This window comes from Engystomops pustulosus, chromosome 7 (genome assembly GCF_040894005.1).
Source record: "Engystomops pustulosus chromosome 7, aEngPut4.maternal, whole genome shotgun sequence".
NCBI lineage: Eukaryota > Metazoa > Chordata > Amphibia > Anura > Leptodactylidae > Engystomops > Engystomops pustulosus.
The window spans coordinates 115,540,526-115,559,523 of record NC_092417.1 but is presented as its reverse complement, the minus strand read 5'-3'; the positions used below and the strand labels follow the sequence as shown (position 1 = coordinate 115,559,523).

Below are 18,998 nucleotides of genomic sequence, written 5' to 3'. Positions count from 1 at the left end.
GCCTTGTTGATGGCAGAGGTCAGAGGAGAATGGGCAGACTGGTTCGAGCTGATAGAAAGGCAACAGTGACTCAAATCGCCACCCGTTACAACCAAGGTAGGCAGAAGAGCATCTCTGAACGCACAGTACATCGAACTTTGAGGCAGATGGGCTACAGCAGCAGAAGACCACATCGGGTGCCACTTCTTTCAGCTAAGAACAGGAAACTGAGGCTACAATTTGGACAGTAGAAGATTGAAAAAACGTTGCCTGGTCTGAGGAGTCTCGATTTCTGCTGCGACATTCGGATGGTAGGGTCAGAATTTGGCGTCAACAACATGAAAGCATGGATCCATCCTGCCTTGTATCAACGGTTCAGGCTGGTGGTGTCATGGTGTGGGGAATATTTTCTTGGCACTCTTTGGGCCCCTTGGTACCAATTGAGCATCGTTGCAATGCCACAGTCTACCTGAGTATTGTTGCTGACCATGTCCATCCCTTTATGACCACAATGTACCCAACATCTGATGGCTACTTTCAGCAGGATAATGCGCCATGTCATAAAGCTGGAATCATCTCAGACTGATTTCTTGAACATGACAATGAGTTCACTGTATTTAAATGGCCTCCAGAGTCCCATATCCTCAGTGGGGATCTGACTGATGTAAGCCCAGCCCATCATGATAATAGGGGCCCCTTAAGCCCCCTGTGTCAACAGAGCAGTAATGCACCATTCCATTCACTTCTATGGGATGAATTGCTGTACACACATCTCTCTCCAAATTCCACAGAAGTGGGTAGAATGGTAGTCATACATGCCTCATACAAATGGACTGAAGGACCTTGGTTCTTATGTTGGGTAAAGATCCAAATCATGTGAATAAATGGGAAAAGTTGTTTATGGCACATCCTCTATATTAAACAAAGAATATGGAACAACTCTGCCTTCTTTTTAATATTGGCATGTTTTAAAGATTTTTTTAAAATGTTAAAACACTATTAAAAATATATTAACAAAAAGGTAAATATTATTAAAAAATAATTTTGCTCATCTTTTGTATCCACTAAAAGGTTAGAGCCTTATCTACTACTGGGCCTTTGCTTCTAGGAAATGTCCTATCAAGAGTCTCATCGCTTCAAGTAGATGGATAACTAATGTTTCTGAATCATCAGGAGATTACACCGGGATTAACCAGGGACAAAGCCCACTGGATAGTCCTCATCATCACCAAGTTCATTTGCATTAGGCCTGAGGCGAAATGCTAAGAAGCACCAGAGCAAGGGCACATGTTTGCAAATGACTTTTTTTATGCATGATATTTATGTTAATAAGTAATTAGACTTTTACTCTGACTCTTCTATTCATGTTAGAGTGTTCATCTCTACATGTCACATATGGTTTAAGCCTCATAAACAGATTACTGGATCATTGCCATATTTTCAGTACTGCACTTTAAGAATCAAGGTTATAACATAGAGAATGTTTCGAATGTCAACGATTCCCCAAGATGCTGCACAGAATATACTTGCCCATTTGTTTCACTTTGTAGGTGAATTTTGTCTTTTGCATTTGTACATGTTGGGGTGGTGACTGCTTTCATTTTGGGGGTTAATGGTGAATACACCCAAAGTGTGTGAAAATTGTCTACATCGTTAAGGGATAGAAAAGTGCCATTTCTCCAAGTGTGAACTGTGCCTTCATACATAACTTATTCTTTATTCACACCATTAATAACTGAAGCCTGTGCAAGATATTTTTCAAGTCTCTAAACAAGAGTAACAAGGCTCATGTGTTAAGGCTTTGACAGGACACTTACAGTATATGAAGTAGGAATCTTTTAAAGATAAAGGGTCATGATAATAAACAACTCATAGTCCAAACAATGTATCAAAGGTTTAGGAGCATATAGTGGATTTCCAGGTTGTCAGACCCTCGGTTTTTATACTGGGATTTTAAAATTCGTATTTACTGGTTATCAATACATTTGGTTGTCCTTCATGTAGTTATATAGGGTGCAAGTGTTTTTAAGTAGCTGCTTCAAGCGCCACTTTAAGACATGTTCTTTAAGACAAGTATATGTTTTTTTTAACCACTTCGTTCTAGGTGGGTGTTTAAACCCCTTCCTTCCAAAACTAATTTTTTTTATTTTAGCAATGGGAATTTTTAATATGCAAATAAATAATATCAAGTAGGTATGAAATGTCATTTTTAGAATTCCTATTTTATACAAAATTTCACCCTTTTACCTCCAACTGCAGCCTCTAAACTTGACTCAGGAGGAGCAGATACCCTTATCCTTGATTCTATAAAACCTAAAAAAAGGTTTTGGCATCATATTAAAGATAAGAATCTTATCTTTCAGATCAATTTGAACCCTGATGTGATCTAAAATATGTTATCTTTAATATGAAACAAAAAACGTTGCAATCGGGGTAACATCTGGTGACAGGTTACCTTAAAGGCTTTACCCCTTAAGCCACCATTACATAGGGGAACGCCATGGTGAGCTTATATTTTGCCCACCATGATGCTCCCTAATGTCATGGGGATTGCACAGGTTTAGAAGCAGAGCCAGTGCGATCCATGAAGGAGGCCAGCTGTATGTGACAGCCGAGTCTCTGCATTTACAACCTGGATCAAGATAATCCCAATCCCGGCTGTTTAACCCTTTATTGGGTATCGCCACACCCGGAACATCCAGTACAATAAAATAAAATTCTTACTGAACCCATATGGTGAACGCCTTCAAAAATGAAATAAGAAATGTAATTCTTGTGTGATGTTTAAAGGGTTAACAAGCTTACTAACGGCTGTTTTGAATAGTTTGAGGGGTGCCGTTTAAAAAAATGAGGCGATTTGTGGGGAGTTTCTAATCAATTGAACAGAGCAGACATATGGTTAATGTTTGTTAGCAACCAATATGGGCGGTTAGACTATTTATACCATGAACATAGCATTTAGGTATAAGTAAATCGTTATTATTTTTATTTTTTTTGCTAAATAAAAATGTAGCATTAATAAGAAGTACAATATGTAACGAAAATAAAGAAATAAACTTTGTAAGATAAAGCGTTCCAAAATCATAACTGCATATCGTGACAGATTTGAAAAATTGGGTTGTGTCCTAAAGGTGAAAATGAGCTGTGTCCTTAAGGGGTTAAAGTATGAAGTATGGACTGAACCAAGAGCGTAAAAAGTAGTACCAAACACATTTTTCTACCCAAGTTAACAAGTCCATATTACAAGGATCAGAATCTAGCACTTGTGATCACTTGTGCCGCGGCTGCACAGTTATGGACACCCTATACACCAAAACAATAGCCTTTAGTAATGATGGGATATCTCTTGCCAGAGGCAATTTGCCTCCCCGTCTGTGTAAATCTGACATCCATATTAGCAATGTTGACATGTATGTCAAAATATCCATACAAACAAGGACTGGTGATCCGTCACTATGTCACCAGCTTGAACTCATCTCCGTATTAAGTGTAAACTAAGAATACCTGTCACATAGTTAATACAAAATTGACATATTTTATTAATCATAAATATGTAAGTAAAAACAAAATAGTGCAAAACCAACATATAAAACACTGTACATACCTCATTATACAAACGTCAGATTTTTTTTCGCAGGCAAACTATATTTTTCTGCCAGGTTAATTGAGGCAACAATTTAATTGATATAATACTCTACATCACACCAAATGTTAGCATGTTAGCACACATTCCTGCAATATACACGTGCCAGGTATTTCACGCACAGAACCTCTTTTAGAAACTGTTAAATATTTATGTGACTTGGTGCTTGATTGAAAACAACAAGAATGCGATTATTAAAGTGAAAGCCATGGGTTAGGGTTAGCGATATGTGGCCTGGATTTCTCTATTAAATTCACTTTATTATCAACATATTAAAAGCTTTTTTTAGCATCAAAACTGGAACAAATCTGGAGGAAGCAACAAAGTTCTGCAATCCCTTTTCCATACACAGTTGGTCTTTAATCCTGCATCAATGAGCGCAGCGCCTCTGCAGCTTCCACTGTCACGGTCATCTTACCAATTATATTCTCTCCAGACACCGAATCATAAACTGCATAAGGACAGAGAAAAAAAAAAGAAGAGTTAACAAACCACAATTTGGCTGGAGGCTCTTCCCTCTCCGGGCACATGAGGCCAGTTATCTGTAATGGACCATCATAGTAGACCACTGTGTCATCCAAACAAGCATTATCAAGGATTCTGACATATATCAATAATAAAAAAGTGGTTTGTGTAAGGTCACCCTCCAGGCTTGGCTTGTTCTCCAGGCCTGGCTGTTATGGATTCCATCGTGGAACACTTTCACAATAAGCCATGTGACGTTCACTAGTTTATTGTCATGATATGAAAGACAGATGGGTCGGGAGAGCATGAAAAGTGCTCATTGCCTGTGGCTAAAGACATTCAATAAAAAAAATATTCCATAGTAGCTGCTTTAAATGTTACTTCTGATACCAATCAATAAACCATATCCTTATCCCAAAGCAGCAAAATCTCTAATGAATGTATGGCAGAATACATAATACATATACTTGAGGTTGTGACCTATCAATTGTGACACAATACTAATCCTCCTATAATGCTGGGGAGAGGGGAGGAGGCATGTTTGGGGAAAGACATGATCAAATCCTATGTTAAGTAATTCGCTTATATAGTTCTACTCTTATATACACCAACAAACCCCAAAAGTTCTCATTGACTATTATAGGGAATGTTTAGCTTTCTTAGGTGTCATGGTTACACCAGATGAAAGTTGTGTGTGTAATACAAATATATTTGACATAATCTGAAATACAGACTCATAAAGGGGCCTCTTGGCACTGTGTGGGCTGGTTAAGAGACATTTACTGTCCCTTCAAACCATAAGATGCACTTTATAGCAATAAAAATGTTTTGCTAAAATGTGCCTGTGTCTTATAGTCTGAAGGTCAGGAGGATCCAGCACTGCCAGACCCTCCAGTCTGCTGCTATGGAGACCAGGTGAAAGGCTAACAAAGCGTTTCACTCAATCTCTGAGAGATCCGAGCCTCTGCACTGCTCTCTGCCAGGTGTCCCAACATGGTTATTACCTACAGGACCTTTCTGATGCTTTCTGCATCACTGCAAAGTCCTGTAACCCTTTTATTGCTGCCAGTTATAAGTCAGGACAAAGCCATGGGATGGGGTCAAATAACAAGTTGCAGCTGGGACTGGGTATTAAGAAGAGGTTGGTGTGTGTGTGTGTTAGAGTGTGTTCATGCAAATGTATGTACCAGTGATGAGTGTGTTCCTGCAAATGTGTGTAGCAGTGAGGAGTGTGTTAATGTAAATGTGTGTAGTAGTGAGGAGTATGTTCATGTGAATGGGTGTAGAGCTGTGTGTCCTGTGCTTGTGACCAACAGGGAATTTTTCATTGGTGTCAAATATATTTTTTCTTTTTTTCTACTAAATCTGGGGTGGGTCTCATAGTAAGGTGCATCTTAGGCTCCTTTCACAGTAACATATGATTTCTACAGTCCTGTATTTCTGTGCCATATGATTCTGTACATATGTGTGCAATAAATATTGCATACTTCTATTGAAGACTTCTATGAAGCCTTCGAAATGGAAATGCTGGAGAAAATAGGACATTCTCTCTCTTTATTTTTTTTTAATGTTTAGCTCACAGTATGATACCGTGGACAAAACAGCCATTTAAATGGATGGCCATATTGCCCACTGAAATTAATAGGGCCACAGGCTACCTCTATGAAAACGGTATAGGTAATATATGGACATTTTCATACATACCTTATAGTCCAGAAAATACGGTATACACACAAAAAACACCATGTTACATGGTGCAGGATACATAGCCAAAAGTGTGAATAAACCCTCCAATTCTAATTTTTTTTTTATTTCTGTAACAATTTAAGTGAAATTAATGTAAAATAAATGTCAGCAATAAAATGGTAATGAAAAAGTACCACCCAAACATTGAAACTTTTTTTGGAGCAAACTAAAAAGAAAAATAAATAAAGAGAGAGGGAGGAAGAAACCTGTTTGTTTCTTGTGGTTAAAGGAAATTTCCTATCAGCTAATGTAAGGCTGGACATTGCTTAGTAAAGATCTATAGGTGATCCAGCTGATCTTTAACCTACAGAAATACAAATTTACTTCTTCCTTCTGTTTAACCTGTTGACCTCCAGTGTTTTTATACAGCTCCATAATCATTTGGGAAAAAAATATGCTGAAATTGAGCGCACAGGTTGTCAAACACAATTTCAGAAGCCAGAAGAAGATTAAACTTAAACTGAGGAGAAAGTTGGGAAGAGAAGCTCAGGAAAACATTAAAGCATATTTTATCATTGAATGGAAAGCAAATGACTTCCACATGTCTTAGGCTCTGGTTACTACTACATCACAGCTAGTTAGCTGCACTGGATATTGCCTGCATTACCCTATATTAATAAGAGTTAAACCTGGGATATTCAGGTGAAGACACGCAGAAGACACCTACTTTCAAGGTCTCGGTTGATGATGTCTTGACCAGTCTGTAGTATATCCTTCAGGTTGACGCTACTAATGCCTATGTCGTCACACTCCAGGTCCTGCTCGTCTTCAGGTGGGTCACTAACCACTGTAAATTTAATGCTGACAGATAGAAAACAAGAATAGTAATTCTAGACAAGGATGTTTATTAAGAATGCAGGATATTATGCTACATGGGAACAAACCAAGCAACAGAATGAGTTTACTGGGAAGAGCCTATCTCTGTCGGGAAAACCAGAGGGTCCTAGCTACTGGTGCTGCCAAGCACAGAAATTTTGAGCATATGTTGCAGATCTAGTGATTTCCCATTCTAAAATCAACTGTACAGAGAGTCACCGACTTAAGGACACTCAACTTATGGACGGATCTCTCTGCCCACTTTGACCTCAGGAGCTCTACAATGATCAGCTGTAAGGTGTCTGTTTTATTGATAATTTTTGGTCCCATGACAACAAAAAAAATTGTCTGGAGTTACCCTTATAAAATAATACTGTCTGTATTGGAATGAAAATCCTAAGTGGGAAAATACAAGATTTTTTATATGAAAATGCACTTCCATGTACATTAGTATGCTCTATTGCTATACCAGGTGGCGCTCTAAATAGGTATTTAATTTGTGGTGGCAAACAAAATAGCTCCCTCTTATGGTAGTTAGAATGTTCACTTTTAAATCTATAATAAAACTTTATTTAAATAGCGCCATCACATGATGTGGTACTTTACAAATCAGGGGGCTTACAAACAGATTAAGACATTACAGAGTAATAAATAAATAAAATGAGGAAGACCCTGTATGCATGTGTATGAAAGGTGTGTATCAGAAAAACAGAGCACTGTACAATTTTAGACCTTAAAAATGAAAGGAGGATAAAAGTTAGACCTTCACCTTCATGATTCTTTAATACTGATGTTGACAAGCTGTGAAGTGAATACATTAGCTATACAGTAGGACATACCGCCCACAATGGAGATAGCAGAAAGGGTAAGGAAATGTGAAATGGTGAAATAAACTGACATGCTGCGGAAATATCACAGAATATGGAAGGGATTTTTGGCACATTTAAATCGCAGCAAGTTAGCTTTCAGCAGATTTGGATCATTCTACATGTGCCCCAACCTGAAGAAAGAAAAATTATGATCCAATCAAATGTTTTTTGTGCCATGTTTAACTAAACAAGATCACACTACTATGCAACTACTATAGGAGAAGTATTACAATGTAGAGATCTAACTCTACATTCACTGAGCTAAAACCTAGTGACTTCACAGCATTCTACTCCACTAAATGAAAGGGTTGTTACCATCCTGAAATGAAATGTAAAAAAAAGTGTTATTTATTTCTTTTTTTTTGACAAAGTGATTAATAGGGGATCTGTCCCACAAACCCTTCTATGACCTGACTCTGGATCAAAACTAACCACAGTAAAATGCTGCTTCCTCTGTAAAATGTGGAAAACACACACCCTTGGTAGCTTATGAAATTTAAGAAGGGCTTTTAAGACTGAGAAAGATGTATGTGTTCTTTAAGCTGTATTTCAACATCCAGGCTCCGTGGCCAAGCCGTAGTCCTCCCCCAAAATGCTTAATTGCAGGGCAATGCACAAGATGCTTTGAGTTTGTGGTTTGTGTAACAGTCAAGCTCCATTTTGGGCTGGCTCTGGGATCAGAATGCAAGACATAGTGGATTTTGATGTTTCTTGGCAGCACAGATCAAACTATGATCTGCTCGTAAAGATAACTGGTTTAAGGTTCAGAATAAACCTCATATGATTATATTAAAAGTAGATCTTGGCATCTTATACCTAAAGTAACAAAAAAAGTCTACTCCAAGAAAATGTTCTAATTTCTGTCACATTTGGTTAAAATTTAACACCCTCTTCCTCCCTCAGACTGTTGGAAAAGTTCATAGTGAAACAAACATTGAACAATTGTAATTGGCAGTGACATAGGAGTGTTATAATATTAGCCTGCTCAATGCCCAAGTATGACAACTTGCCAAGACATGGGAAGGCATAAAACAGAAACCGTGCCATTCTTACCCATGGGATTGGTCTAGTATTGCAAATAAACCCATACTACTTAGAAGAGGGTTTCCCAGGACTAATGACCAATGGACATGATAGGGATATTCCCTTTATAGTATTATATATATATCCCCCAATGTAATATCCCCACAGGTCAAACCAGACATACTAAGAGGCATTATCCCAGTCTAGCATGGAATTGTGTTACAACCTGCGACAGAAACTAGAGAAGCTATATGTGACAGTGCAGGGAGTACCCGCACTCCACGCCCCTGCCACTTGGAGGGAAAAAGTTTTGAATTATGGACATACACCAGGAATACACCAGGTCAGGAATAAGAATAGGGAGTGGCCCACTAGAAGTGGGAGCCGTAAGAATAAACCATCTATCCAGGCTCCAAACCCTTGGGAGCTTCGGAAGTCTATCCATGGTGACCAAATTCTAGAATATCTTGAAATCTGGAGGTCTACCATGCGATCCACGGCTCTCATTTCCTCTATTTGCATTACAAAGCAGACGGCCGTACGTAATGAAGATACAGTGCGCATGAACCATTGTTCCCAAGAGCTCGGTGACGTCACCGGCTTTCAAGAGCGAGGGAGGGTGGAGCCATCCGTAGATCAGTGAATTCAAATGGTGAGGCCTTGGGGTAGTACTTAGTACATGTTCCAGTGGTACAGGCAGTCCCCGGGTTACGTACAAGATAGGGTCTGTAGGTTTGTTCTTAAGTTGAATTTGTATGTATGTCGGAACTGTATACTTTATAATTGTAGCTCCAAGCTAAATTTTTTGGGTCTCTATGACTATTGGATTTTAAAAATGTTGGGTTGTCATAATAACCAAGATTAAGAATAAAGCTTAATTGCAGACTGCTTTAATAACTGTTAGAGCTGTTTATTGTAGCCTAAGACTAAAGTACAGTAAATTACCAACATCCAGAGGTCTGTTTGTAACTAGGGGTTCGTCTGTAAATCGGGTTTGTTCTTAAGTAGGGTACTGCCTGTACTTGAATGGGATTAAACTGCAAAAAGTTGCAGTATCTGATACAACAAGTAAGAAATATAAAGCATCATGCTTGGATGAGATCGTAACAGATTTAGCACTTGCCATAGACAGACCCATCTAATCGGATTAAGGACATCAAATTCAGAACTGGTGGCATTCCAAAGTTAGTTTATCAATATCAGTGCCTGGAAAACCCCTCTAAAAAGGGGTACGCTGCAGTACTTAAAAATTCCAGGGACAAGTGTAGAACTAAGAAAAAAGCTGCCCCTTTTCATGAAAGTAAGTACCCTATTAGTTCTCACCTATAAAGAAGATCATGTTAGTATTACTGCCTCAAATACAGCACTGTCCACTAATCTTCTAACAGGACTGGTATTATTGGAAATACACTTTATGTAACTTTTGTAGCAGTTAACATCAAAGGTTTTACCTTGTGTTGCTGGAGTTGGGTTCTTGTAGTGCAGATCTTATTGAGTCTCGATTAGATTGATTACTTGACTTATCCAAATGAATCACTACAAGGGATTAATATGAAGAGGCTATTACACAAGGCCTTATACACCTTATAGGTCAGATCATCATTGCTAGCTTTAGATAATGAAGATTTATTATATAAAAGGTAATGTGTCATTATATTTATTATTACTACAAACACAAATCTTGAAATTACCACTACATCAGGCATAATAGTAGGAGACTCCTGTTTTATACTACTCACACTATAGTCAAACTATGTAAAATAAATGCACAAGCAAATTAACAATGGTTCTATTGTACTGCTGGAAAAGTAGAGAAGGTGGAATTTTACTTCTGAGAAGGCAAGGAGATAGTTATTATATATCTATATAAAAACCCCCAGTGTCCAATTTTTGTCTCCATTATAGTCCTAATGCTCCCATTATTGAATCTTCCTTCTTATAAGCAGACCACCCCTTTTAAATGCCAATTTTCAAAAGTGGGTGGTCCGCAGAGAGAGGTTTCACTGTATATATCTGTTACTAGTACAGACAATATGTGAGGCCTCTCTTTAAATGCATTCAGAACAACTTACCGCTGGTGTAATTGTAGTGAATCTTCTTCCCATTAGTGGGTTTAGGAAGGGAAACTGGAGTCTCTTCAGCAGGCAAATTGCACAATTTATATTCCACAAATAATCTTTTTATGGTTTTGTTCTGTGCAACTTCGGAATGGGCATCCAAACTCAAGGAAATAATCTCAATGTGGATTCTCTCTGATATCTAATAAGAAAAACGAGAGGGAAAAGAGAAAGCAATAAACCTCCTACTATATTTTATGTATGGATAGATAGATATACGATAGATATATGATAGGTAGGTAGATAGTGAATGCACAGCAGTGGTAAAGCACAGTGGTAAATGCTGAATACAGGGTGAAATCCTCCCAGCACTCCCGAATAATGAAAAAACAGGGTAGTTTGTTCTCTTTCACACTGCAATGTTTCGGCTGTAAATCAGTTTGAAAACGGCTGGATAACAGTGAAAAAGATCACTGTGGTAAAATAAACAACCCGTTTTTTTTTTAATTATTTGTGAGTGGTGGGTATTTTTGTGAATCTATATATAGATCCATATATACACAAATAGCAGCACTAAAGGCAAAATATAATTAGCCGCCTGGAACAGCGATTACAAACCTTCGAGACGCACAGTGCTCAAACTCTAACCCAAAACCAGCTTATAGGCTACATTCACATATATGTCCCCCGTAGACAGCAATGGGCGCCGTGCGCCACACATGGCTATGGAGAGGGGCGGGGTGAGCAGCGCTTCTCCCCCTCCTCCTCTCCCGGGTGCTACGGTACAGCGGGCACACTGTCATGTGGATGTAGCCTTACCCTGTTTCCCTTAAAATTAGACAGTCTTTTATATTAATTTTTGCTCCTAAAAACGCACTAGGTCTTATTTTCAGGGGATGTTCTATTTTTCCATGACCAAGAATTCATATTTATAGTTGAACAAAAAAAAAAATCTACATTATTAACACACTGTAGTCATGTATTAACACACATGACTACAAAACTATCTGGAACTATGTCTGGGTAGCATGGGGCGCATCTGCACAAGCACGGGACGTTCAGGTCCACAAATCTCTAATGATAAGAACAATGGAATAGTACAAAGCTGTCCCAATTGCTCATGGCAATCAAATATATATATATATATATATATATATATATATATATATATATATATATACACACATATATATATGTATGTATAAAAGTCTAGAATTTCATGAATGTTTTAGTAGAATTACATTCAGCTCAAGCACAAAATGTGGATGGAACTTGCAGTGATTTCCTCGCTGAGTCTGGGGTGATGTAGAGAGATGGTAAGGCTGAATAAGAGCCTATGATCATTTATTTGCAGTGAATATCATATTACACAAGAAGCTAGAGAAATTACACAGCAAATGGATATGCTGTCAAGAAAACTTTCTTGTGGGTTTAAAGTTTTAAACACAGCAGTCATTCCTGGTGTGTAATGATCAGAGGACTGCCAAGTACCTTTCAGAAATCTGCACTAAAAATGTAAATAACCGAGGACCTTGAACGCTAAGCAAAACACTGTTAAAATAAATTCTTACATGGAGAACATGTATATATGGAGCAGAGTGGAAGGAGTGGGGGACAAAACAAAAATAGATCAACAGACCCCCTATATACAACATAGCTACATCATCAACTACTCCCAATGTTCAGATCCATGTGCTTCTGTATAATACCTGAATGGCTGTTGAGTTTAAAACAATAGTTTTTGCAGCAGAAAGCTTTGGGGGAGGGTTGGAAGCAGGCAGATGCGATGTTACACCAAAACTTAAGACTTCCTGGGAGTAGAAGAAAAAGAGGGAAGTGCGCTCCCTTGTGTGTCCTCTATGGTAAGTGCTTGCCTTATTTGGTTGGGCTGAAGGTACAACTCCTTTTCTATCTTTGTTTTAAATAACACATTCCAGCAATTAGGTCTTAGTCTCGACACCAAACGGAGAATAAGACTTTAAAGGTGGCGTTCTTGGACTTTGGCTAAAGTGAAACATTTTCATCAGTGTTGCAGAATAGGCTGGGTTTTTTTTACTAGTTAAAAAGATATTACAAAAATTATAAAAATATATATTTAAACAAAATCTACCATCAAAATACTACTTGATAAACCAGGGACAATTACTCATAGGTCCAGGCACTGTGACTGTGGTGATCTTCAAATATATATATTTGTTATCAATGGCCACTTCCTTCTAAAAATCAACTTTAAAATTATGCTAATGAGTCTGAAGGGCTCCTGGGGTCTCTTTAAAATTTACAGGCTGTTACACAGTACAGGAGAAGAGGGGAAGTGCTGAGAGAGCAAAGTGCGGAGACAGTGTAACACCCTGTGAAGCTGCAACACAGAGGATTCCAGACACAGTACCTGGATCTATGAGTTATCTATTACTATTATTATTATCTATGACTGGTTTATTATGCTTGAATCTGATGGTAGGTTTCCTTTAAGGACAACATGTTTCATGTCTGCTCAGGACACTATTTCAGGTTCCTCAGGGATAGAACCTGACATAGTGGCCTGAGCGTACACTAAATGTGTTGTTCTTAAAAAGATTATGGCATAAAAATGCTAAATTTTCTTTAACTACTATAAGAATGGTGAAAATTTCTCACTGATGCCAATGTCCAAGAGTGCTATATTTGCCACCTGAATCAAATTCAAGACTTTCTGTCATATAAAATATCATATCAAATAGGAAAATAAAAACTTCTACTATATACACTATAAAACAAAATTGTTTACCAAAATTTGCTTTAAAACCTGCTGTGTAAAATCTAAAAGAGTAGCGATTCTTCTCACTAGCTATAGGTGTGCACGTGATTTTATCATTTTGGACCTCACTTCTGTATCTTCCGTGTCAGACCCCCCCTTGAATGAGCACAAAACCAGAGTTCAATCATAGACAGGAACAGAGCCAAAGAAGAAGTTACAACATTGCAAAGTATTAACCTTTCCTATACCCTACAGAATTAGGAAATCAGCCATTAACCCCTCCACTTCCCTAGACCACTCGGTCTCCAATACTATATATCTGTGTATTTATCCAAATCATGCAGCCCACCCAGGAACATGATCCAGGTGATAGCAGGACTGAACTTTAGAAGTTTTACGGTCCTTTAGAGTAAAAGGTACTTGTATTACTGCTTTGTAAACATTCCTAAGCGGCTCTAATATTTTACAGCCAAAGAAACCTCTACCCAGGAAATTTAATTAAAAGTGTGCTGATATTTAATAAAAATGAGCCGCTTCGAATCCAACCTGTTTTCCTATATACAATGCCGCTTGTGACACTTTGCAGATTTCCAGTATTACAACAGAAGGCAGCGAGGAGAATATTTCTTTGGGAATGTTTTTCTTCTATGGACTTAGACGGAGTACCCATTTAAAACGACAATTTTCACAGCTGTCAAGCTGACTGAATATTTGATGTGTGCAGGCTTCTCCTCTCCTATAAATGAGACATTTCCTTTCATCTTGTACCCTAACACGTTACCTAAACCCCCCAAATCTGAATATTTCAATAAGGCTTTTTCATTATTCACTAGGTTCATGGAAATTTTACTAGGGCAACCACATTTCTCTGTCGTTATGCATACAGGTACAAGCCTTCAGCTGGCAATATTACCACGATTAGCATAGTTTGATGAAATATTTAAAAGGTTTTCTTTTTTTATTATTTTATTACTCTAAAACCTAATAAATCAAATGACTGCCAAATGCCATTAAGGTGACACTCTGACTGCAATGTGCTTTTCATATTCAAATGTGAGAACATGACTGATGAAAGAGCGTGCGGATCCCCCGTCTGCTGCCACCAGCCCGTACTCACATGTACATTATATGTAGATTGCGGGAGTGGAGGGGGGGGGTCCTTCTTATTAAATACACTAACAGAAATGTAGAGGGGCCAATGTACAAAGTACAGTATTTGTTAATAAATTGCTATTTATTTTTATGGAATCAAATGTTTGTTCCTCAATAAAAAAAATTTGGATAATAATAATAAATAGGAAGTTTTGAAAACTATTATTTTGTTTTTGTTACATCATGAAACAAAAGATAACATACAACAATATTCTCTCCTTCCATTAGCCATTGTGCTACATCTCTTTTCAACCTACCATTACTAATTACATCACTAATCCTACCATTAAGGAGCTAATGCATAGATGCTCACCCACTTATATACAATTTAGTTTTAGTATACCAAGTTCCAATGGCTGATATGGCAGGGATTTACTATGCTTTTTTGTGCTTCATATTAAGATATTGTGTTAGATCAGTGTTATTATGAAGGACTGGCACTGGTGTAAGTTTTGTAGGAATCAGATAAAACAGTATGTTTGGTAACCTATAAAATAACAGTAGAACATACACACATGACTCAGGACCCCAAAGTCAAAAGACAATGCAACCATTTATTCCTTTACCCTGCTAGCACCCTTTTCAGTGGAAGCATTTTCATTTCATAAGGCACATTTACTTACTCCGTCCCCGGAGTTCACCAAAACTGCATTGTCTGACTCCAATACATTGTGCCGCGATTCACTAAGATTGTGCGCCCAATATATTGCATGTGTTGCTACCCCGCTCAGGTCCGACAGGTCCGACAGTTGGATCGTCTGGCAGCACGCCCCCCAATCTATGTCGCATGGAAACCAGAGCAGCTGCGACAAAAAACGGTCGCGTGCGACACAATCCCAGTGCAGACAACTGACAAATACCTGTCCAAGCCGTGCAATCCCTGAAACAGATGAACAGTCCGGCAAAAGTGCTATCTGCGACCTCTAGACAAACATCTAGAAAGATCAATTTTAATTCTACTTCTCTCCATTGATTCTTTATCTTTCAACTATACCATTTGGCACCCCATGTCTTAGTACTATGTAATGGTCTGCTACTAGAAGCCCCCATTCCTGCAGGAGGCCTTAGGGGCGTATTCAATACTCACAAAGCAGGGCAAAGATCTGTGAAATGTGTGCAGCTACTGATCTATTTCTCTACTGAATTCGGACTTAAAATGGTGGACTAAACTCGAAAAACTCCACCTTTCCCTAGCTCCACCATCCTACTTTGTCACACTCTGGCTTTTTGGAACATCTTAAAATGGTAGTTTTCCTTTAAAGCAGACCACAGTTTACCATTTGTTTGATGCATTATGAACCGAACATACCTTGATAATGCTGTAGCTACACTGATGCAGGATCATATCTTGGGTAATCCCTGAGCTGAGTGGTTTTGCTGATAAAACAGATATACCATTATGATAATGAAGCTCTGCCCCTTCTATAGCTCATTCAACGCTTGTTTCCGCACTTCTCCTAGTAGGAGAGTTTTTCTCTGCAGGAGATGATGCAATCACTTTTCTCCCTGCCAGACAGAATAATCAATTGCAGCACCATCCCCCAGCTGCTGTGTATGAGTAATCCAGCTCAGGTTGATTAGTCATGCTTGACTAACCGCCATTTGTAATTCCAAGCTCCCTCGTGTAATGTGTTGATCAAGGCAGCCATGCTGACCCAGCTTTTGGAAGGTCCTGAAAGTTATAATTTATTATTCCACAAAACCCCTATGCACAGGGATTAACCAAGATAATCCTGCATCAGTATAACTACAGCATTCTCAAGGTATGTTTGCTTCATAATGCATGAAATCAAATAGTAGGTTTCCTTTAAATCTATGATCAAAATATAGCTTGATAAACCAGGGGCACTTGCCCATATATCCAGGCACCGTTACTGTGGTAATCTTTTTATATTTGTATTGTTGGCCTCCTACCATTAAAAATCAACTTTTAAAATGATGCTAATGAGCTTGAGGGCTACCCTAGTCCCTCTGTGATCGGCTATGCACCCTTTGCATACTTTCTTACCCTCCTCCTACTTCCTCAGCACTGAGAATACAGCAAGAGGTGCACACGGTGAAACAGTCTGTGAAGCCAGACCACTGAGGGGCTAGGATAGCCCCTCGGGCTTATTAGCATAATTTTAAAAGTTAATTTTAGAAGGAATGAGGCCAACAATCATGTTTGACTTGAATGGTAGATGTTCTTTAAACTTCTGCATAAATGGTATTTGCACAAGCACTTTGCGTCTTGCTCTAACTTAAGTTTCCTAGAGGAGAGTTCGGACTGGACAGATATTACCTTTCCATGAATCTACTGATGGCAGCTAATCTCTCAATCCTTCTGTCATGGAAAAGCCTGGATCTACCCCCCAATCTCAGCGTGAGAGAATAAGGTATAACAGTTATGTAGAATGGAAGAGCTATAGAGAGGGGAGAGCAAATGTGGCTTCTTTCTTATAGACCTGAACCCCATGTCTAGAGACTACCCACCAGACTGCTACAGAGAAGCAACCATAGACTATCCTTCCCCAACATCATGTGATCATATCAGAATCCTGACAAACTTGGTAACAAATTTGTTCACTCATCTACAGAGGCTACCTAGCTATACTCTCTCTGCATCACATTGACTTATTAACACAGCCTTTCACCTCCAGGTTATCCCTTCCTCTCCTCATTTTGGACTTTCAGCAAATAAATGATGCTGTTTGTACAATGAAAAGTTATACAATTTTTCAAAATACTTTCTGTATCAATTCCTTGCAGTTTTCTGGATCTCTGCTTGTTGTCATTTTATAAGCTCCACTGGTCCACGGTCATGTGATGTCACACAGGTGCACGTCTCGTTCGATCCCTGGCCATGTGATGGCACACAAGTGCACAGCTTGTCATATTTCTGGTCATGTGACGTCACACAGGTGCATGGCTCGTTATAACACACAGCTCTGATTACTGCAATGTGATACTAACAAGACCATAAGACCGGTTTTCACCCACAGGAAGTAAACAATGAAGCTTCCCATAGGATGACAGCAAACAGAGATCTAGAAAACTGTGAGGATTGTATAAATTTGTATAAATTGTATAACTTTTCATTGCATGATTGAATTTCATTGATATGTTAAAAACCCCTTTAAGCTTAGGTTTGCTTCTGTTGCCATTTACCTTGTTATATTACTTTGTTACAATTAATTACATTTCAGCTGTTATTAGGGGGTGCACCCCATTATTAATTTTTGCTTCTATGAAGGATTGTAAACCTTGTACTTGTTGTAGCCACATTTATATTTTTTAATTTTTCTGCTTCTATTCTCATTTTCTTCATCTGCCACATAATTAAGCACTAATGCTTCCTCCTATGGTCTATCCAATCCACTGAACTGACTCTCTCACTGGCTGTGATCAGATTAACCATTAGCATTAACCACCACGGTAGAACTAGCTGACAACACAGGATGCGGAGGACACATGATGAAACACTTAGGAAAAACAGAACAACCTGTATGTGCTGGAGGTGACATCCTCCTAATGCTATACCTTTGTAATACCTCTCTACCATTGGTCAAGTCATAATTGTTTGTCATTTTAAATGTTAAAAGCCACATTAATGGATAGATATAAAACCGCACATCATAGAGTTTAAGCCCATTGTGTCATTGATGTACTTTGTATTAAGTCAAATGTTTAATTATCATTAGAATTAGAGAAATATGTCCCTTTTGAGTCACATGATCCATAGCAATGTCAAAAACGAATATTAGCATGTCTAAAACAAATTTCAGCAGTATCTAGTTTCCGTCAGTACTTCAATGAAATTCTAATTCTTGCTCCATGCAGAGCAAATGAAATACACTCACATATCCACTGAACTGCAGTGAAGAGTACAATGCATTCCCCTAAACTCCCCAGCGTCAGATAAATGTCATTATTCGCAGAGTTACATATATCTGGTATAATTAGAGTGAAAAACGCTGCTTTATCTTGATGAATTTTTCCTCTCCAGTATTTTAAAAGACTCATAAATATTTAAAACAGTTCAAGTATTTCAAAATTTAATGATGCTGAGCCGGCTTGTTATGGCACGGCAGAATTATAGGAGTATTTTACGAACAAAATGGTTTTAAATCAACCTGACAAACTCAACTGGGACCCTGATGTCCCTTTCCAAATGAATTTGTCAAGTGTTTAAAGAAGCGAGGATCTGAATGGAATTTTCTACTTTAGAAGCTTCCACTCAAGACAGATTAGAAGTGATCATGGATATAATACAATTAGAGGAGGCTCTTCTAGATAAGTGGCACACACGTTCCAGCCATGTAGATCTCTGCACATTTTTCTCTGCCGATACATAACGGGAAAAATATAAACGGAAAATTTAGAAGCATGTTGAAGCAAATCATGAACATGAAATGTCCACGGTTATCATGCCCATTAGGGAATATGACAAGAATTTAGCAGCTAAAGCAAACAAATGTTGGAGTCCTTAAGGAAAGAGTATTTTCACGGTATCCTATTACTAACGAGAGGAA

The 18,998-nt window shown here is 38.3% G+C and overlaps 1 protein-coding gene across 1 annotated transcript in view; it reads right to left on the bottom strand.

Moving 5' to 3' along the window:
• Positions 1 to 3,494: 3,494 nt before the first annotated feature.
• The window catches only part of RPGRIP1L (RPGRIP1 like), a 91,183-nt gene continuing 75,679 nt past the window's right edge, over positions 3,495 to 18,998 (bottom strand). Inside the window, exons 23-26 of the mRNA XM_072117656.1 lie at positions 10,614 to 10,800; positions 9,993 to 10,077; positions 6,501 to 6,634; positions 3,495 to 4,073 (exon numbers count right to left, since the gene is read on the bottom strand). Coding sequence (XP_071973757.1) covers positions 3,982 to 4,073; positions 6,501 to 6,634; positions 9,993 to 10,077; positions 10,614 to 10,800 — 498 coding nt within the window. The 3' untranslated portion in view covers positions 3,495 to 3,981. The remainder of the gene's footprint in view (positions 4,074 to 6,500; positions 6,635 to 9,992; positions 10,078 to 10,613; positions 10,801 to 18,998) is intronic.